The sequence below is a fragment of the Lethenteron reissneri genome, chromosome 13 (genome assembly GCF_015708825.2).
Source record: "Lethenteron reissneri isolate LAM-NWPU_2019-01 chromosome 13, ASM1570882v1, whole genome shotgun sequence".
Classification (NCBI taxonomy): Eukaryota; Metazoa; Chordata; class Hyperoartia; order Petromyzontiformes; family Petromyzontidae; genus Lethenteron; species Lethenteron reissneri.
Window position 1 is genome coordinate 9859757 of NC_083791.1, and position 19603 is coordinate 9879359.

Consider the following 19603-nt stretch of genomic DNA (forward strand, 5'->3'; position numbering starts at 1 on the left):
CTCAGTGGACTTCACACGGTTGAAGTAAAGTACATCGTTTTGTTGTTGTTGTTGTTGTTTTCTTGTTCATGTTTTTTGTTTGTTGTGGTTGCACCCGATTCAAGAGCCTAATGGCTCACAGGGCTGTACCTAATAAATGAAACTGAACATACCACAGCCATCATCATTTATCAATCATCATCATCAGCAGCAGCAACAGCCCGTCACTCCAAAGAACCGCCCCGCACCAGAGTGGACACCGCCCACACTACTTAAAGTGCACTCGCACGCACACGGCACGCCACAGTCGGCTGACTCTCACGCACGCACGCAGCGACGAGAGGAGACGGAAGGGCCGCGGGGGGCGGAGAGAGAGAGAGAGACACTTGCGGAGTTGAGCAGAGGAGTCTTTGTGGGCGGGTGGAGGGTTTTGTGTGTGCGTCGGTCAGAGAGACGTGGGCCGCAAGCTGCCGTTGACATTTTTCTCATCGGAATATCTGGTGAGTATACAACGACACGGTGTGTGTGGTGTGTGTGTGTGTGCGCGTATTCGATTAGAAATGAGATGGTAAAATGTGGAGTTTTATGATAATTGGTTTTTTACCCTTTAATCTGGCAACAAAACTGACACCTTTTTGTGGTATATGTAAACATGACTCCTTGTAAAAAAAAGGTGTCAGTTTTGTTGCCAGATAGAAGGGTAAAAAAACATTATCATATTTTTTACTGGCAAATGAGGTTCCAATGGTGGAGTTTTAGTTATTTTTTTACGCGTCAAAACGGATTTGCTCAGTTGGGGTATATAGCGTGCCGAATGTCGCCTCTACGTTTTGTTTTTACAAGGATTAAAATGCGAACATTTAAAATCACACGCCGCTCTTTAAATAGTGTATGCTGTGTATCGTAGTCTTTGAACATAGTGTATGCAACCATTGGAGTTATTTATAAGGGTTCGTATTAAATTAAAACTGGATTTGCTGTGACGGTGTTTGCAATTTTGCGGTGAGGGTGTGTATTGTATAACGTGTGATATATTACGCTACATAGACATTACTTCAGGGTAACAACTCTTTTGCACATGTATATTCCTGTATGCAGTGCTTTACTCGGGTAAAAATATAACTATTCTTTTGCAAATAATTTTGATGAAGGGGGGGAGCGGGTGCAGGGGGAGCGGTGGGCGAAGTGGTTCGCGCATTGCCCGGCGAGCCTGAGCCACCTAAGTTTGACTCCAGGCGACGGCTAACATCAGTGGCACGTACTCCTCCGAGCTGGTTCGGCCGGGGTCCTTCCCACTTGCAACCCGCGATTGCCAAACAACCAGTGCCGGATTTTCCGAGTCGCAAAAGTAGCTACGAATGTAGTAGCTGCATGTGTAGTAGCTACTACATATGTAGTAGTATGTAGTAGCTACTACATAGCGACGGGCCCCGCACTTTCAAGGGCCCCATGCTAAATGTTTTCAAGCTATCAATTGCGGTTCAGTGATTCTGCACTTGCTCTATCTCTATAGTACTATACCGCCTTCAACTTTTACGAGCGACTGGGTGTTTAAGGTTGTCGTATTATATGGCTGTATCGCAAATGAAAAAATACAATTACTTTACGATGCACGTAAAAAAAATGTGTTTTTAATATTTACGTGTTTTTTTAATGGGATATGCTACAGACCCACACTATCTTAATCCGGCGCTGCAAACAACCGACGTGGCGTGGCCTTTATCGAACATTAGATTGAGAATTAACCGTAATCGAATTCGCTGCATTATAATTCGTATGGATTTGTTTACGATTGCCATGACACGCTTTAACTGAACAGTCCACCCGCTCGCTCTCTCTCTCTCTCTGCCCGGTCGGTTCGATCTTTTTCTCGAGGATAAATAATACGCCGATAATACACCTTCACATATCTGCCCCTCCACGTAAAACCTAAAAAAAAATCGCACCAACTTTATTTCAAACATCCATATCAGTCACAAGGCCCTTTATTGGAGTGCCATCATTTCAGCGGGTATTGCTTCAACACGAGCGTCTCATGAGCAGAGCGGCCAGGCTCACTCGAACCCACGCTGGTGAACGGCGCGATGATTATTGGCAAGTGGGGGGAGACCCCCGTGTCTCTCTCTCGAATTTCATCTCCGTAGATGTTAAGGCTCGCATTGCCGCTGCTGCCTTTTGCTGCTCTGGAACCGTTTGTTGGCCCGTGCTGATTGTTACCGCGGTGGCTAAGAGATGTGAACTACTTCGCTTGGTATGCGGGAGGTCGTGGGTTCGATCCAGACCCTGGCACCAGATTTATATTTGGAGTTTGCGGTGTCTCTCTCTCGTCATCATCACGGTGGCTAGGAGATGTTAACTACCTCGCCTGATATACAGGAGGTCGTGGGTTCGATCCAGACCCTGGTACCAGCTTTATATTTGGAGTTTGCCGTGTCTCTCTCTCGTCATCATCACAGTGGCTAGGAGATGTTAACTACCTCGCCTGGTATGCAGGAGGTCGTGGGTCCGATCCCGACCCTGACGCGTTGTTGTTTAATTTGGAGTTTGCATGTTCTCACTCTCCCCCCTCCACATTTAGAATCAAACGTGCGTTTAGAGTGCCTGGCTGTTGCTGTCGCTGATGTTGCTGCTATAACATTTCCACGCGAGACTCAACTTCGCTGAGCGATCATTTTGTGATCGCCAGATCGCTTCTGAACCTTTTGTTACCTATACAGCTGAGTGGGCCTTTAGCTGGTAATTCTAGATTTGAAGCTTTCGTGACTGCAAGGATTCATACTCTTAGGTTTTTTTTCGGTAAAGTCACGTAGGAAAAAAATAAATAGAAATTATCTATTGTTTAACATTTTATTGTTTACTTTAGCTGTTAAATTTAAAAATATTCGCCCCCTCCCCACCCCTCCCCCCACGATATATATCTACCGTAGAGTCTCCACGAACGAGGAGGGAAGATGCGCGACACACCGAGAAGTCCGGACGACTGCCACAGCCGTGACAGCGGCATGGGGCTGTCCCCTCGCGCCGGGACCCCCGCCTCGCCCTGCTACAGCCACGGAGGAGGACCCAGCTCCCCGCCCGAGAGCTCGTGCTCTGCTCGGCAGACCGGTGCGTTACAACACCCCCCCACCCACACACCGCCCCCCTCCCCCGGGGACCAGACAAAGATCCCCTCGCCCCCGTGTAGCCTTAACAGACTGTTGGGGCAAGTGCTGTTAGCGAGCAGCACCTACGAATTCCAAATTTGAAGCTTTCGTGACTGCAAGGATTCATACTCTTAATTCTTTCGGTAAAGTCACGTAGGTAATAAATGAAATTAAAATTATTTTATTTTTATTAATTTGAATTTAATTTTTTACCTACGTGACTTTACCGAAAGAACTAAGAGTAAGCACCTACGAAGGCCGGAACGGTACACGTGACCAGCGCCACGATGTTTACGCACCGCACCGAGTACTCACTTGCACATATTGATCACTAAATATAGATTTTCTTGGTTTAGTAATAGGTTTTTACCCTTTCAACTGGTACAAGTTGAAAGGGTAAAAACCTATTACTATATTTTGCCACTGGTAAAGGAGGTCTCATGGTGTAAATTTTCTTGGTTCTTTCGGTAAAGTCACGTAGAAGGGAATATTGTTTTATATATATTTTATTATTTCCCTTCTACGTGACTTTACCGAAAGAACCAAGAATATGAATCCCTGCAGTCACGAAAGCTTTCAATCACTAAATATATATTTTAAACGTGCCGTGAATACGAGCCGTCGGGCAAAATGTTGCCTTGTAATCGACGAACGAGTTGCGTTTTCTTGTTTTCCATGTGTTGCTTGTTGCACCAGTGCCAATGCAGCAACAGCACCACCGAATAATTTCTATGTGCGGAAACATTTACACGAAAAAGTAGATTCGAACGAGCGAAGCACTGTGTTTAGCCTTTACGCAAATACCACGCTGACGACGGCTCCGTGCCGACTCGCCACTTGAGTCTTGCGACAATACGGACACATTAAACATTCGGTAAGCAGTGAGAAGCAAACGTAGCCTCCAAGGGCAAATCTCAACGAGGTGGGCGAAGCGCGCGCGTTCGATGCGATTGGCTTTCATTTCGTAACGCACGAGCAGGATAGGAAATTAACCCGTTGAAAAAATCGGCGACTCCCAGGAAAATTAACTTCTGTGTTTTTTGTGCGCGTGCGTTAATTCGGCACTCGTAAGTGGGGCTTTCTGTGGTCAGTGAATTTGCCTTGGCCTGCCCCGCTTCTCCAAAACATCGAGAGAATGGGGAGTTCACATTACGGACCCATCGACCCACGTCACTCGGATACCCACAATATACTTTTTTGTACATTTGCACAATCGTCTATTTTATAATGGGGCGCAGTGACCTCCGTTTGGATAATCGTACATCTGCTTCCTTGCTCGCGGTTAGTGCACGACTCCCAAAATAATGTTAAAAAAATACGTGTTCCATAACGGGGATTCTATACGATGGGGGGAGGAGGGGGGGGGTGATTCAGAGGGACGCAAGGGAAATGCGCACTATCATTGAGGAAGTTTGTCGAGTGGCGTGAGGATGCGACGTTCTCGACGATGAGCCTTGCGTGAACAATTGCCATCGATGAGGTCGCACAAGTTGACACCAGCCGCCAGGCATCCCATTGATTTGTCTCGTCTGAGAAACATTTTGTCTTCAAAATCACCTATGCACGGTAAGTGGCATTTTTTTAATGAGAGAAACTTTTCAGGCCAGTGTCCTTCAAGGTATGCAGTTAAAAAAAGAACATCTTGTTTGCACTGATACAATATATTTTAAAGGTAGCTTCTCCACTGCGTCACAACTTATTTCTGCGTGCTCATTTTTAAAAGATTCGGCAAACGTTTTTGCTTAGTGATATTTCTTTTAAAACATATTACCTAATTTTTTTTGTAACTTTCATTATTTAAACGTTTTATATTTACAGTGTCTAAAGTGTTACATCTGCCATATTGTGCGGTATGAATCGGTCATGTCTGCTTTGTAAATGACATGTTAAATTTAAGGAATCGACGGCATTTTACTCCCTTGGAAATGAGATGCAACTGAGGAGAGTGAATTTATATTTGATAAACAATAATCCCATCCGCGTTTCAATGGAACTTTCCAAACACCTCAAGGCTGGACCCTCATTATGATTGCTCTTATTTTAGGCATTCTCAGATAGGTGAAAGACGCGATTAAAATCATTATTATTTTAGAGAGGCAGAGTATACGAGCTGTACAAACAATGGGGAGTGAGGGGGGACTTGTGGGTCTGCCACGGTGGCTAGGAGATGTTAACTCCCTCGCCTGGTGCACAGGAGGTCGTGGGTTCTATCCCGACCCTGACACGTTGTGGCTATGAGATGTTAACTACCTCGCCTGGTGCACAGGAGGTCGTGGGCTCCATCCCGACCCTGACACGTTGTGGCTATGAGATGTTAACTACCTCGCCTGGTGCACAGGAGGTCGTGGGCTCCATCCCGACCCTGACACGTTGTGGCTATGAGATGTTAACTCCCTCACCTGGTATACAGGAGGTCGTGGGTTCTATCCCGACCCTGACGCCTGATGTATATTCGGAGTTTGCGTGTCTCTCTTCCTGTGGTTGTGTGGATTTTTTTTTCTCCGGGCCCTCCAGTTTTTCCCTCCACACTTATAAAACACGCGTTTAAAAAGCATTCGGCTGCTATAAATTACCACGTTATGATAAGCCACTTTCGTTGAGCAATAATCTTTGGCCGGGTCGCTTCTGAAAAAGAACCACATAGCTGGGTGGCCCTAACTGGTAAAATAAAATAAAGTGGGAGAAAGGCAGCTTGCTGTCTTCTGAGTTCGATTCCCGCTCACGGCCGCCAAACGCCGGTGACGATGCATCTGAACCGGTCCTGGGCCTCCCTACCACAGGCCGACTCAGCCTGAAACAGAGTGTCTGGTGTGGGGGTATAAACAATCTGTGGTGCCGACCACCCCTCCCCATCGTTGCACCGTGCCGGCCTTCACAGGTGCTCGCTACAGCCATTTGCCTCCAACAGCCTGTGAAAGTTCCAGCAGGGGGTGCATCTTTGTCTTTGGTGGTTGTTGTTGTTGATGTTCAGGTCGTTGATGTTATTGTTGTTGTTGTTACCGTTGCTGCAGGTGGTGACAACCCGCGAGTCTACCAAGGCGTGCGCGTGCGTTGCACGGTCCGCACCCTGCTGGAGCGACAGAGGAACGGCCAAGTGACGGGCCAGGTGCGTCAAGCGTCGCTCTTCCCACCATCCCCCCCCCTCTCTCTATGTCTCGCTCGTTCTCGCTCTCTTATCGGAGGGAAACACTCTGCCCGCAGTGGGCCGCAGCCACAGCAGTGCGCCGTATAAATAGGCCGAGCGTACGGAACGGAATGCACGCACGTGTTGGTGGTGGTGCGCGTAGGCCGCCCCCCGTTTGCGCCGAATGCGGCGCTGAGCGGGTTTTTTTTCTTCTGCTTTCCCGGAAAAGTTGTCCAGGTTTACAAACAGCTGTGGAATTAGAATTGATTAAAAAAAGGGCGCACGCGCGTGATCGCCCACGCGCACGCACGCGCTTCGCAAAACGAGTATACCAGTTTATTTTATTGCAGTTGGAAATGTGTCGCGCTTCCTGGCTAACCATGGGGGAACTGTGTTCCGAACCGGTTTTAGCCGGTTCAGGTATCATTCACCACTGACCAGCGTGTTGCAGTACGGTCGGGAAAATTATTGTTGTTCAAGTGGCAGTGCCTGGGTGGACGTACGAACTGTTTCTAAAAACAAACCGGCGCGTTAAAGTAGTTTGTCAAACTCAGAAGTGCTTTTGCATTTTACCACGTGATCGATCTCACTGGTGCAGAAACGAGAAAACGAATTCATTTGAGAAGAGTGCTAAAATAATAATAATTTACTTTGTAACATGACATGAAGAAAGAAGGCATATTGCCATGGAAAGTTGGACTCATATGTTTGACACACATATATTACGAGATTCTCAAGTTTGGCATTGGAAAAGCCAAGACTTACTTAGCATGCTCAATGTGACGAGAATACGTTTATTTGGGAACAGTACGTAAAAAGTGCACTGTGAGAATGAAATACAATAATAGTCACCAGGAGACTTTTATTTTGTAGTTGCAATCGCTAACCAGTTTGGCTGGGTCAAAGATATGGGACACTATGCTAGGTATAAATAGGGTGACGTTGGCTGCACAGTTGCCATTTTTTTTTATCTGTTACAAACAATGAAAATATTTCGTACAGTTTTCCATACATTGTAAAATGTACGACCGTTGTCAATTTCATTTGTTGTTGCTGTTGTTTTTGCAGACCCAGGTGCAAGGAAGTCTCAGCAATTGCATGGAAGGTAATGCGCGCACACTGGCCACTTGGCTCACGCTGAAGTCGCACGCGGCACACACTTAACTTGGCGACTGAACGGACACCGACCACCACCAGTTAGCCACGTCAATCGGAAATTCCTTTCGAGGGCAGGGCGTAGTTCAGATGTTTTTTTGTAGCTACGTTTTAGTTCTGGCTGTGTTCCATAGAACTTCGTATTGGTGAATGAATACAAAAAATAAGGCAAATTTGAAGCGCGTATTTCCAATCGCGCGGTGTGAAAATAATTACCACCCATCATTAGTATTATTCCTATTGTTGACGTTTGCTTACCCAGGAAAGCCTCACCGAGTCTGAAGACTTGCTTTCAGCACGGTCCTGCCAAGTTTGTTTTTGTTTCTTGCAGCGGTAGGCTGCGACGCTGCGACTTGCCATCCCAATGTCAGTAATTTGCAGGCGAACATCCAGCATCGGGATGCTTTGGCCCATACCGATGATGTAGCGTGTGTGTTTAACGATGGGAGGATCCCTGAAAACCCGGAAGAAACCAATGCAGAGCAGGGGGAGAACACACAAACTTCGCGCAGAAAGGCGCCCCAGTCGGGAAGCGAACCTAGGCCTTTTTTGTTGTGAGGCATACAAGAGTTACTGCTGCGCCACCCTGCCGCCACATTGCCGTTCATCCGTTAATTGTCATAAGTGGACGCTGCTTTAGTCACTGAAATATATATATACGTAATGCAATGAAGTTTTGGCCAACGCTTTATCAGCAGTCGTACGTTTTTTCTTGTCTATCGGTGAATCAATTAGTCCAAACCCTGGTCTGCGTTGTTCGCGACTAATGTCCATTGCCTCTCTCTCCTCTCCGGCTCCCCACCACCTCTGCCCCCGCCCCCCCACAATGTGCAGACCAAAGATACATCCCCAACAAGCGCCGGAGTAGTGGCAACACGCCCGTGCCCTCTAAGCGAGTGTGTCCATCCCAGCCGGTGAGAACCCCTCGTCGGAGAGGCAGCGGGCGACTACGCGCGCCACACACTCTCCCGTTCCTGTCGCCACTTTAACAACGAACCCTGGGAATAATAGTTGGAACTCCCACTACCCCCAAGGACTGTGCCCAGTGGCGAGATGTTAACTGCAGAAGGTCGTGGATTCGATCCCGACCCTGGCACCAGGCTTATATTTGGAGTTTGCGTGTCTCTCTCTCGTCATCATCACGGTGGCTAGGAGAGGTTTACTACCTCGCCTGGTATGCAGGAGGTCGTGGGTCCGATCCCTACCCTGACGCCTGCTGCTGTGTATTTGGAGTTTGCATGTTCTTCCCGTGGTCGCGTGGATTTTCCTCCGTGTCCTCCGGTTTTTCCCTCCACATTTAGAATCAACATCGCACGCTAAGAGTATTTGGCTGCTATCAATTTCCACGTAATAAGGAACTTCGTTGGGCTATCATTTGTGGTCAGGTTGCTTCTGAAAAAAAGAGCTACATAGCTCAGTGGGCCTAGCCTGGTAAAATATATAACGCAGCGTTACGACGTGTCAGCGATTCAAAGTTACCTCTTGGTAGATCGCCCTGCATGCATTAAACGTGGCACACGTGTGTAACTCGCGGTGTCTTTCGCCCCCGCAGCCCAAACAGGAGTCGGACTCCGCCTTCGAGATGCCGGAGATGTTCCAGGAAAACTCCTCCGAGTACCAAAGCGACGACCTGCAGGAAATCCTCGATAACATCCTCGAGATAGAGGAGCGGGACATGTTCAAATCGTCTTCTCCCCAGCCGGAGATGGGGACGATCACCCACGATCCGAACAACACACAGGAGCTCTTCCTGCCTTTGGAGGATTGCTGGCCGGACAAGAAGTTCACGCCGGCGGAGCCGAAGCCGCAAGAGTGGCCTTATGCCGAGCTCGACGTGGGGAAGCTTCCCAAGGTGGACAACAAATGGGTGTACATCTCCGATCGCCAGCCTCAGCAACAGCAGCAGCAGCAGGCCGCCCCTTCCCCCCTGGGGGGCAGGCCGAGCGAGCAGCCGCGGCATCAACCTCCCGCTCCTTCTGCTCCTCCTGCTCCTCCTGCTCCTCCCGCTCCTCATCTGGCGCCCAACACAAGCAGCACTTGCTCCCAGGGCAGCGGCTCGTCGTTCCTGGACAGGCAGATCCAGCAGATGGAGCAGAAGCTGGCGCACGTGACGACGCAGCAGCTGTGCCAGAAGGACGTGGACGGCGACACGTAAGGGCACGACGACGAGACACGGGTCGCTCGCACTTGGCACGGCGGGGGTGTCGGTGCGGCCAAAGTGGAGCTTTAACGCAGAAATCGGAACGTTTATTTATGCTGGAGGAATCCGATGAACCGTCAAGCTTCTTTTCCATGCCGAGAAGCGGTGTTAATTCCATCAGCTGTTTAGTCTCAGGCTAGTTGACAGTGACAGTAGCTTGCGAAAAATTCAATCGAGTATTGGTCTGCGGATTGCATTTCGTCGTGAAACTTTCAAGATGCCGACTAAATTCAGAGCCACTTGGAAGGAAGTGACATCTTGTTGCAGACTTTTCCGTGGACTCTTTTGGCAGTGGGCTGGTAACTCGAGATAATACTGGCCGCCACCACCGTCTTATTTAAAAGATTGCATGGCTTAAAGCCATTAGAGATACGATTTTTTCTCTCTCTCTCTCTTGCTTACACATTCACGTTTAAATGGCATGAAAATCCCAGCAGCGACTGTCATAAATCACGAAATTATACCCTGTCGGCACCACGGTGGCAAACTCTCACATATGCCCTCTTAACATGAACTTGATACGTGAAAAAAAATCCCAGCTATCCTGGCCCAATACTAATACGAATAAAACTGAGCGGTAAAGAGTTGGTCTAATTTACTCAAATTGTGCATAGTCATCCTGTTCAAATGTGCACCGTCTTCATTTGTTTGCGTGTGTGTTGTTGTGTCCACGTATGTGTTTGGCTACGTGTTGGTATGCGCGCGCGTGTGTGCGTGCTGGCATTTGCGTGTGTGCGCGCGTGTGCTGGTGTGTGTGTGCTGGTATGTGGGTGTGCGTGCGTGCGTGCGTGCGTGACCCCACTCTAGGTTGCTGCACATCGCGGTGGTTCACGGTCAGCGGGCGCTGGCGTTCGTGCTGGCGCGGAAAATGGCGAGTCACGGGTACCTGGACGAACGGGAACACAATGGCCTGGTGAGATGCGCAAGTGGCCCGGAGGTTGGAGGTGGTGGCGGGGAGGGGGGGAGGGGCAAGGGGGGGGGGGGGTTCGCACCCTGCCTCGGGTGACTTCGACGATAAAATCGGTCACGCGGCGTCGGTGTTTGTCCCCGCGTCCGGGGTAATGAATTCGACTTCCTCGACGCCGCTCGGCGTTGCGCAACTCACCGGTCGGCCCGCCCGCAAGATGCAGAAATGTAAATAGTGAAGGCGCCACCTCAACTGTTGAGGAAATGCAAATTAATGCTCAAGGAAGTCCGTAAAGGCGACGCATAGTTACGCAACGTGTCTCAGTCCCTGTGCCATAGCGCGCGTGCGTCTTTTGTCTCCCGCTTTTTTTTTTATTCTTTGAAGGTGTAACCCGCTTCCTCAGTAACCCCCAACTCAACACGCACGTCACACACACACTTGAAATGATAACAAAAAAACCCCCAAAGGATGTCTGCAGTGAAAAATGAACGCTATCGTTATATTCATAAAGATGATAAAAACAGAGCCATGGAAACCACCCCGACGCTCGTCGGCAGGTGCCAGGTGACGGGTAGCAACGGACGGCTTGGTGACACCTTCACGCGACAGTGGATTGACCACGGCTGACGATGAAGATTGTGAAAGTGCCAAATTTCGCCACGCGCAAACTGTTTTCGGGTTCGTTGCAAAGAATAAAAACTACGCTAAAGGCGTTCACTAAAATCGTTTGAAAAAAAATCACGATGCAATTTGTGTACCTTGAATAACAGGGCGTGTGTTTTTTTTACTCATTTTTTTTTTTACCCAGTCGGCATTGCACCTGGCGACCGTGACCAATCAGCCTCTGATCGTGGGTGACCTCATGAGGCTGGGCGCTGAGAACAGCACCACCGACCGTTGGGGCCGGTCCCTGATCCACGTCTGTGCCGAGGGTGGGTTCCTGCAGGTGCTGGAGGTGAGGAATCTTAAAACCAGTTTTTAAAACCTATATTTAATTTTACTGGGTAAGGCCCCACTGAGCTTCATAGCTTTATTTCAGAAGCGACCTGACCACAAGTGATATCTCAACGAGGTGTCTCATCACAATTTACATCAATCAAATACTCTAAACGCGTGTTGATTTATAAATGTGGAGGGTAAAACCAGAGGACCCGGAGAAAAATCCACGCGACCATGGGGAGAACATGCAAACTTCAAACATAAAGACGTCAGGGTTTGGGATTGAACCCACCGACCTCCTGCATAACAGTCGAGGCAGTAAATATCTTGCTACCGTGGCATCCTATCCTCAATCGGTATCACTTTTATTTTTTTGGGGATTGTACTTGGTTACCCCGGAAAGCCTCACAGAGTTCTAAGACTGCTTATTCGGAGCGATGTTGCCGAGTGTGTTGTGCGAACACCGCGCGTTAAGCGAGGACCTACCGTGCGAGTTTTCTTTGGTTCCGATGCTACGTGAGAGAACGTCGCATTGAGTCGGCGGGGGGCGGGGGCGGGAGCAGGAGTGGGTGGTCTAACGCGTTCGTGATGTTTCTGCCTCGGTGGATGCAGGTTCTGAAGAAGTGGTGCAAGCAGAGGGGAAAGGTCTTGGAGGTTGACGTTACGAATTTCGAAGGTAGGTTTCGTGTTCTCCACGCGGAGCCCTATGAATACCTCACCACAGATTGCGAGTTTCTCGAGTCCAAACACAATCGCCATCTCTAGAGTTTTGTGTTCAACCGCTGTTGATATCTTACAGATTCAAACGTATATATTTCTATCACTCTTTTGTTCCCTTTAACTAATCCCAATGGTTTTAAAATTTCAAAAACGTACTTGGCAGGTTTAATTAAATTTTCTTGTAGTGACATCGCAGGCTTGAGTCATATTCACACATTCGCACGTCTGCACATGGCACGGTATACATTTGACGGTGGTTTTTTGAACGGAAGCCGACACTGATCAATTGACAACGATTGGAGAGAGAGAGAGAGACGATGATGAGTTGACGATTGATGCAAATTGATGCACGAATTGAAGCGCGGTGCACTGGGACAATATTGTCAGCTCGCAAGAGGGAGCCGCGTTATCCGGACAGTTGGCAAGGGCAGGAGGCCAATGAGAGAAGTCACAACGACAGAGGCCATCAAATCAGTCGGCAAGTGCGCCGATTAAAGCACGGAAGGTTCTCGAGCAATCAACGAAACTCTTCGCTTTTTAAGTCTTTCATTCCTGGGCCCTTGTCAATTACGAATGAACCCGAACAAATGCCCCTGAAAGAATGAACCCCAATGAATGAACCCCAATGAATGAACCCGAACGAATGAACCCTGACGAATGAAGCCTGACGAACCGACGATGCTGCCGCCGTTGTTGCTACGGCCGCCGATGATCAGGCACCGTTGCGTTTTGCCTGCCATGGACGAGCGTCGAACTCGCTAACGGAGGATGACGCCTCTCCCCCTGCCCGCCCCCCTCAGGCCTCACGCCGCTGCACTGCGCGGTGATGGCGCACGGCCAGACAGCGCGGGAGCTGCAGGCGATGCTCGAACGCCCCCAGAATGCCTCTGGGGCGGCGGAGCTGGTGCGGCTGCAGCAGCGCAAGCAGCACCTCCTGGGCACCGTCGCCATGCTGCTGGGCATGGGCGCCTCGCTCCACGCTCAGGTGAGAGACGTTTTTTTATTAAAACCAAACTTTATTTTTTATTTTACCCACACCTTGGCTATGTATGGTGTATAAGAAGTCCAACATACATACCATACACGTTCAAAATACATGTATTACCAGGTAAGACCTACTGAGCAATATCGTTCTATTCAGAAGCGACCTGACCAGAAGCGATAGCCCAACAAAGCGGCTTATCATGTGGACATTTATAGCAGCCAAATACTCTCAAATGTGTGATGTTAATTCTAAATGTGGATGTAAAAACCGGTGGACCCAGAGAAAAATCGATGCGACCATGGGGAGAGAGACACGCAAACTCCAAATATATAGGCATGAGGGTCGGGATCGAACGCACGACCTCCTGCATACCAGGCGAGGTAGTTAACATCTCGCCACCGCGGCACCATCCTGACCCGAGCTTCGATAAATGAGTCGCGTTTCGTGGGGAGGTCAAGAGTGGTGGTGGCTGCTCTATGGAGAGCGTCTCATCAGTAGAGCCAGGCTTGCTTACACCAATGCTGGCGGCCTGCCACATGTCCGTGGGCAAGGACACTCTCTGTTGGATACGGCTCCTGGATCGACGTGAAGACACACTGAAGCGTTTGTGCTTTCGCTAAGTTGTCCCCACCTGAAAAAGGATGCTTGTGTTGCGCCCGAAACGTCGTGATTTAATTTTTTTAAATTTTGTACCTACGTGACTTTACCGAAGAAACCAAAGAGTATGAATCCTTGCAGTCACGAAAACTTCAAATCTAGAATCGACGTGAAGCTACTTAAAAACAATGCATAATAATCATCAGCATCATTGCGGAGAATATAAGTAACAACTAAAATATTTGCTTGCATTCTCAGCTTTGCCTGTTTCACAAGAATGCGCTTTGTTAAAAGGGGTGTGCAAAATGACAGCGATAAACTAATCCCGGGGATTGCTGCTGCTGCTGTTGTTGTTGTTCGATGCAGGATGGGAAGAGTGGCAGGTCAGTGATTCACTTCGCTGTGCAGGACTCCAACCTCGAGCTGCTCGACTTCCTGCTCCGTCTCCCGACGTGCAGTCCACAGCTGATCAACATGAAGGTAAGATCGTCGACACGACGACACGTCACTGCTTAGGGGGGGTGGGGGTGTGAAGGGGGGGGGGCACTGCCGTGGGGAGCGGTGATGCAGCGGTCGGCGCACTGCGCTACGAACCCGGCGGCCCGAGTTCGGTTCCGGCTCACGGCCAACACCGGTGACGATTATCTGAACCGGTCGTAGGCCTCTCCAAGGTCGACTCAGCCTCAAATGAGTACCTGGAGCGGTGTGTAAACATCGCCACTGGGGAGACAAAGGTGGCAGGGCGTGGTGCTGGCCACCCACCCCTTCGTGTGCCGTGCCGGCCTTCATAGGGTGCTACTCACTAACAGCACTTGCCCCAACAGTCTGTTAAGGCTACACGGGGGATCTTTGTTCTCTCGGCGGTGGCGGTGGTGGTGGTGGGTGGCACTGGCGTTGCTATTGCCGTCGCTTCACGTGTGAGGGGGGTTTGCCTGTGGACCATTCGCAGGCTTACAACGGGAACACGGCGCTGCACGTGGCGGCCGGGATGGGCAACGGCGGTGCCTGCGGTGGCAGCGAGCAGGAGAACGTGATCCTGGTGCTGATGCACTACGGCGCCGACCCGAGCGTGCGCAACCTGGAGAACGAGCAGCCGCTCCACCTGGTGTACCAGGGCAGCGCGAGCGCCGAATTGGTGAGCCCGACGGCAGGCGCTGTCGTCATCGCGGTGAATGTCGTCATCCGATCAGCCACGATCGGCGCAGTTGTCAGATAGATCGGTCGCCACCGTGATTGTGATGCTCACGATCATCGTCGTTCGTGTCGTTGCCACATTCCTCGTCGCCGATGACCTGTCACCATCACTCGCATCATGACCTTGATCACAATCGTCATCGATGCACATTTTTGTAAGTAACTTCACTGTCGTCAGTCGGGTTTGACTCACGATCTTAATCGCAACGTTGATTGGTAATCATCGTACCGTAACGGCGCGCTCGTCAACACGTCCAGAATGAAAATCGCGTAACGCAACGCCGCCGTTGAACGCGCGTGTTTATCTTACGCCGCTTAACCCAGTGCCTCCCTTCCCCCCGCTGTTGTTTTTGTTGTTCTCCGCAGGTGAAACAGATCCTAAGAGGGAGGGCTGGGGTGTCTCCACGAGCAAGGGCCCCTGCTCAGGCCATCCTGGGCAGGCAGTGACTTTGGTTCGCATGGCGTCGCCCTGGTCAGAAAATCACTGTCATGTGACAGTCGGGTTTCCTTCAATGTTTTCAATTTAGCGACTTAAGGTGTCTGGGTTTGGCTCCTAGGCCGTCGAGCACGAAGGCTCGCAAACGCACCGTCTCTTAGGGCCTTCCAACGTCCGCGAACGTGAAATGCCGAAGCAAATAAACGCGACGTCTCCATTTTCTACGAGATCCCAAAAAGCGAACGCCGATGAATTGCCATTTTCCAGCCAATTTTTTGTTCATCGGTTAAAAAAGCCGAGCATCGGCCACCACTAGCAACTTCTGACAGCCTATTTATCTACGTATTTATTTCCGCTAAAACAAACGGCGTGCACCGTAGATGCAAATTGGTCACGAGCAGTAAGCGGCTTATCATTGCTGCTAAAAACTGTCAACCATATTCCCTCTTTTAAACACCAATTTGGTTTTGGTTGTTGTCGCGTTATTTGTTTTTTGGCCGGGTGGAGGGTGGGGGGTGTGGCAACCACTCCTAAAATGCCCCCCCCCCAACCCTCCCCCAGTCCACGTTCGAGACTTGGAAGGTGCGATTTTGGCTGCGTGTGTGGGACGGTGCTTGCGAGCTGTCGTGGCTTGTGCCACAAGGAACTTTTCCCAGGGACTGTTGCGAAGTATTCATGGTTTCTATGAAACTCCACGTGTTGGTCGCGTTACGTGGCCACCTGTATAGTTATACGATGAGGCGCTCCCCCTTATATAACCACTTTCGTTTCTCTTACTGTCATTTTTACGCGTGATTTTTGTTGTCGTTGTTGTTAAAGCGTAGATCGTGTCGGAGAAAGTTTCACTCATCTGGTAGGCGTGGGCATTGACTGCCCCTCGAGAGAGAGAGAGAGGCATTTAATGCTTTGAAGCCCAGAGATTTATCGTTCTCCAAACCTCCGCTCATTCATGACCAAGTGCGCAGGCGGGGACAGAATAAATCTCAATAGAGACCCGGTTAGAGGGGTTATTATGGTTAGTGCTCAGCAATTACGAATTATATTTTTCATGAAATGTTTTTATAACGTATAATCAGTTAGAAACCATTGACGTAATGGCTATTACATAGCTTTAAACGTCGCTATAATTAAGCTCTATTCCACAGCACAGTCATTATTATAGTCCACGTTTGGCTGCCTATTGTAATAGCGATGAGAGGATTATGAGTGAGATTGGTCAATGAGACGGACAATTCGCGTGGCTTATTTATTTTAATTATTTTGTTCTTACAGATGAGTTAAACTTGGCTCTGCAACAAAGTCAATACGTTTAGCATACATTATATTTAATATTTTCTAACCGTCGTGTTACATATACATATTTAAATCTATTTTTTCACCTTTGATTTTAATTTATGACACAACATTTGTGTGTTTTTATACATCCTGATTATTGTTTAAGTTTACGAAGATTTTCAACGTCTATATAATTAAGGTTTTGATTCTTTAACAATGGTAAGAATAGGTAATAAATTTAACATTTTACTCTCTTCTTTGAAGGTAGCATGTTTAAAGTTTAAGTAGGATTCTGATTTAGTTGCATCCGCAGTTGTTTTAAAGTCCACTGATATTATAATTAAACAAATTGTTATTCGTGTCTGATAAACCATGATCCTAGCACTGCTGGATAAAGGTCTCTCTCCGTACTCTCGGTCACTGGTGGTCGTTTGACCATACTTCACCACGCCGGTCAGTGCAGATTGCTGGAGGGCCGGGGTTTGGGGCCCCAGAATTGGTTCAGACACCATACACCACAGGATGTTATCCATGAGCGGGAATCTAACTTGGGTTGCCGGGTTCATGGGGCAGTGCGGGAAACCGTTTCACTGCGTCACCGCTAAATCCAAGATTATGTCATTCGAATAAATGTTTAACAGTGTGCCATCCCCGCGTACGAGTATTTTATGGGGTTTACTGTGTAGGGTATATAAATATATATATATATACGTGTAATGCGCGCATAGTAGCATGGTTTTCACGGTCGCGTGAATCATTTTAACGTCTTCAAATTAATAGCTGCAGGGGGATTTCTTTCGAGGGAATTTTGTACGTCTCCGTTAGCGTAACACACGTTTTATAAATCGCGAAGGCAAACTGTTCATCTTTATTCGAGAGAGAGAGATATATATTAATATAAATGTTCTGTATACGGGTAGTAATAATAATGTTTTAAAATACTCTATCGTTATCGCTTCCTGTGTAGTCGTAAATGTGAAACGCATGCGTACGCGTCGCGTGGACGATGTAAGTACGGTAACTATGAACTCAACTTTAATTTTACCAGCTACAGCCCTCTGAGCTACGTAGCTCTCTTTCAGGAGTAAAGCTGGCCACAAATGACAGCTCTATGAAGTGGCTTATCGCGTGGAAATGTATCGCCGCCAAATAATCAAAAACGCGTGCTTATAACTGTGGAGGGGAAAAACGGAGTCCCACACGACCACGGGGAGAACACAAAAACTCCAATTATACAACAGGCGTCAGGGTCGGGATCGAACACACGACCTCCTGCATACAAGGCGAGGGAGATAACATCTCGTAGCCACCGCGGCGCCCCATATATTGACGAGATGGGCACGTGGTTTCCGCTGAATCTCCGTCGTTCGATCGCCGCAACCGTGCAACTCTCCCGGGCGTCGTTTTTTGTTGAGCCTCAACAATAAAAGCATCAGTTTTCACTTTCGGTCGGTCGTCGACGACGTGTGACGATTCGGTGACGAGTCGACGGGTTTAGTTTTCATTTCGATTGTGTTATCCTTCATGCATGCAAAAAAAAAACTAATAAAAGACTTCACGTCACTAAAGGCAACCCCGTGAGTTTCCGGCGTGAGCTTATTGTCCCCCACCGAGAGCGCTCGCGACGCGTGCCGACCGTGCGTGGATCGGTTTTTTACCCTTCTATCTGGCAACAAAACTGACATCTTTTTTTACAAGGAGTCATGTTTGCATAGACCACAACACCTGCAGTCATAATGCAAAAAAAAACATAACTCTGATAATGTATGCACCGTCCTTGAAATTGATTGGTCCACACCCGAGACAGCTTTCCTTAGAGCCTAGTCTCACATGGGTTGGACCAGATGACGCCAAAAGGCGCACAACTCAACGACAATGCACCATCAGAGTATGAGAGCTCGGGGCAAGCATCTACACTATGGGAACCTCATTTGCCAGTAAAAATATGATAATTGGTTTTTTAGCCTTCTATCTAGCAACAAAACTGACACCTTTTTACAAGGAGTCATATTTGCATAGACCGCAATACCTGCAGTCATAATACAAACAAAAAACACAACTCTGATAATGTGCACTGTCCTTGAAGTTGATTGGTCCACACCCGAGACAGTTTTTCTTAGAGCCTAGTCTCACATGGGTTGGACCAGATGATGCCAAAAGGCGTCATCTGGTCAGAGTTTTGTTTTTTGTTTGCATTATGACTGCAGGTATTGTGGTCTATGCAAAACATGACTCCTTGTAAATAAAGGTGTCAGTTTTGTTTTCAAGTTTCAAGTTTAATTTATTTAGGTATAGCCCTGTGAGCCATTCGGCTCTTGAATCGGGTGCAACCGCAACAAACAAAAAAACTAAAACATGAACAAGAAAACATCTTAAAGTGACTATGTATAAACAGAAAATCCAAAGAAAAGACAGCAAAATATTGCACAAAAATCACCGTACACCAACACTGCGTGCAAAATTCCAGTGGGATGCAAGTCAAACAACAACAACCACAAGACAACTTAGATTAAGGCCATCAGTCTAACTCTGTACTACAACAAACAAACATGGCCAAACCGAAAAACTTTTCAAAAATCACCAAAATAAAGCCATAAAAGCAATGAAACAGTGGTCATAGGAACTGTGACCGAATTTTCACAATAAACGACGTGAACAACATGTACCACCACCAAACTCTGCAGCCACGTAAGACAACAGTGCAGGCTTCCACGACTTATGCTGCGGGCCAAAGCGGCTACCCACGTCGAAACGAACTTCAGAAAGGAATCCACTGGAATTTTTCTTCTTGGTTCTTTCGGTAAAGTCACGTAGAATGGAAATAATAAAATAATAAAAATAAAACATGATAAAATAATTCTCACGACGTTTCGGCCACAACGCAAGCAGCCGTCCTCAGGTGAAGAACAGGTCTGTCGAGAAGACAGTCTTCTTCTCGAACAGGTCTGT

General features: G+C 48.3%; 1 protein-coding gene across 1 annotated transcript; it reads left to right on the top strand.

The window, feature by feature from the left end:
* Positions 1-296: 296 nt before the first annotated feature.
* Positions 297-16714, top strand: LOC133342090 (NF-kappa-B inhibitor zeta-like). The gene is made up of 13 exons (XM_061551023.1): positions 297-479; positions 2909-3084; positions 6134-6228; positions 7315-7351; positions 8236-8315; positions 8954-9552; positions 10409-10514; positions 11317-11463; positions 12060-12123; positions 12968-13152; positions 14116-14229; positions 14699-14884; positions 15310-16714. The coding sequence occupies exons 2-13, from the start codon at positions 2931-2933 to the stop codon at positions 15388-15390; spliced, it is 1848 nt and encodes a 615-aa protein (XP_061407007.1). The 5' UTR covers positions 297-479; positions 2909-2930; the 3' UTR covers positions 15391-16714.
* The last annotated feature ends 2889 nt before the right edge of the window (positions 16715-19603 follow it).